This window comes from Microtus ochrogaster, linkage group LG7_11 (genome assembly GCF_000317375.1).
Source record: "Microtus ochrogaster isolate Prairie Vole_2 linkage group LG7_11, MicOch1.0, whole genome shotgun sequence".
NCBI classification, from domain to species: Eukaryota; Metazoa; Chordata; class Mammalia; order Rodentia; family Cricetidae; genus Microtus; species Microtus ochrogaster.
The window spans coordinates 14,980,595-14,982,168 of record NC_022032.1 but is presented as its reverse complement, the minus strand read 5'-3'; the positions used below and the strand labels follow the sequence as shown (position 1 = coordinate 14,982,168).

The 1,574-nt window shown below is 40.2% G+C and overlaps 1 protein-coding gene across 2 annotated transcripts in view; it reads right to left on the bottom strand.

Annotated features, from left to right (window-relative positions):
• The window catches only part of Zdhhc2 (zinc finger DHHC-type containing 2), a 52,777-nt gene that overhangs the window by 12,132 nt on the left and 39,071 nt on the right, over nt 1-1,574 (bottom strand). For both annotated transcript variants that reach the window (XM_005362539.2, XM_026786917.1), the window contains exons 9-10: nt 1,138-1,264; nt 851-943 (exon numbers count right to left, since the gene is read on the bottom strand). In XM_005362539.2, the coding sequence (XP_005362596.1) occupies nt 851-943; nt 1,138-1,264 (220 nt within the window). The remainder of the gene's footprint in view (nt 1-850; nt 944-1,137; nt 1,265-1,574) is intronic.

The window sequence follows — 1,574 nt, the reverse complement described above, 5'->3', positions numbered from 1 at the left end:
AAGAAAGAAAGAAAGAAAGAAAGCTGCAGCAAAGGTCTACATACAGTGACTTTTCAAACCCCTTGCACAGGCACACTGACTGGGGCAGGGCTTAGAGACCTTTCAGAGCCAGAAGGATACACAATGTACACAGTTGTATCCTTCTGTATCAAAGGGATGCCCGGAGGTCCTTTTGATCTCCAAAGGCCCAATTGAAGGAATTTTCTTTAACCTTTATAAACATTACAGTGGAGGAGAGATATCAAGGTTGGATACAAAAAATCCTACCTTGACATCTAGCTGGAGCAGATGGGGAACTATTTTTGACTTACAGTATTTTTTAAATCCTACCTTTCAAAAATCATAATATGTTTTGGGTTGGCGAGATAGCTCAGCCATTAAACGCTATGCTCACAGACAAAAATGGTAATATATTTCATTCAACTAGTGAATTAATACTTGTTTTCCTTTTAAAAGAGCCTTATTTATTTTGTATTTTATGTACATGGGTATTATGTCTGCGTGTATATCTGTACACAAACAGAGGGCATTGGATCCCATGACAGTTATAGATGACATGAGTCTTTATGTGGGTGCTGGGAATTGACAGGACCTCTAGAACTGCAGTCCGTGCTCTTAATTGCCGAGCTCTCTCTCTAGCTCCCCCTGTTTCCTTACTCTATCCCTTATAAACAGAATTGTATGAATGCAATTGAAACTATGTATCCTCTCTACTTTGCCACCGTCTCCCTCCATCCCAGCAGGCGGAGGCCATTGTCTCTGACATCTTCTCCTCCAAGGAACTCATAACCAAAAAATACAACAGAAAACATCACTTGCAAATGAAACAGAAAAAAAAATGTAGCATTACTTTTTCGCTGTCGAATTCAGTCCTGCGGGAGTGGACGGTTGTTCGGGATCCTGGTTAACAAGGCAAGTTGGAAAAGAACAGCCGTCACCTTGACTGTAATTAAAAAACAGTGAGAAGACAGTAAGAACACTTGGGTCAGTGAGCTAATTTAGGCTTTCCACTCGCAACCATGAATTGCTGATTGGTAGTCTAGAAAGCCCTGTGCAGAAAGGCAACGGGTTTAACTCAAGGTCATCATTGTTTGCTAACTTTCATTAGTTCACCTAGAAAGTTTTCAGAAAAAGTACCTTGAAAATATTGGTAGCAGCCAGTACTTCTTCTCATCGCCAAAGACTTGCCGCATGTTTTTACTGAAACCCAAACTGAATCCGTTCTTATCTGTTCCATGTCTAAATACTGGATTTCTGAATGCCTCTAAAAGAAACAGAGAAGCAGTGCCATGAGGACAAAATGTATATACGAGTGACCCCTAACCCCGGAACGGATGAAGTGACGGTGGCCTCCCGAGAGCCCTCATGGACCTAGACATAGCTCTACGTATAGACAACCAGGTTGTCTATTCGGTTTTAAAATATTAAGAAATGAGTAGGTCTATTTTAATTTTTCACTATTATAAGAACACGTGTGAACTAGAGAAAATTAGAAAATTCAAATGAGCCAAGACATTAAAATCGACACCTCCCAGATCTTTGCTTTACCTATCATTAGTGTGTGTATATATAGG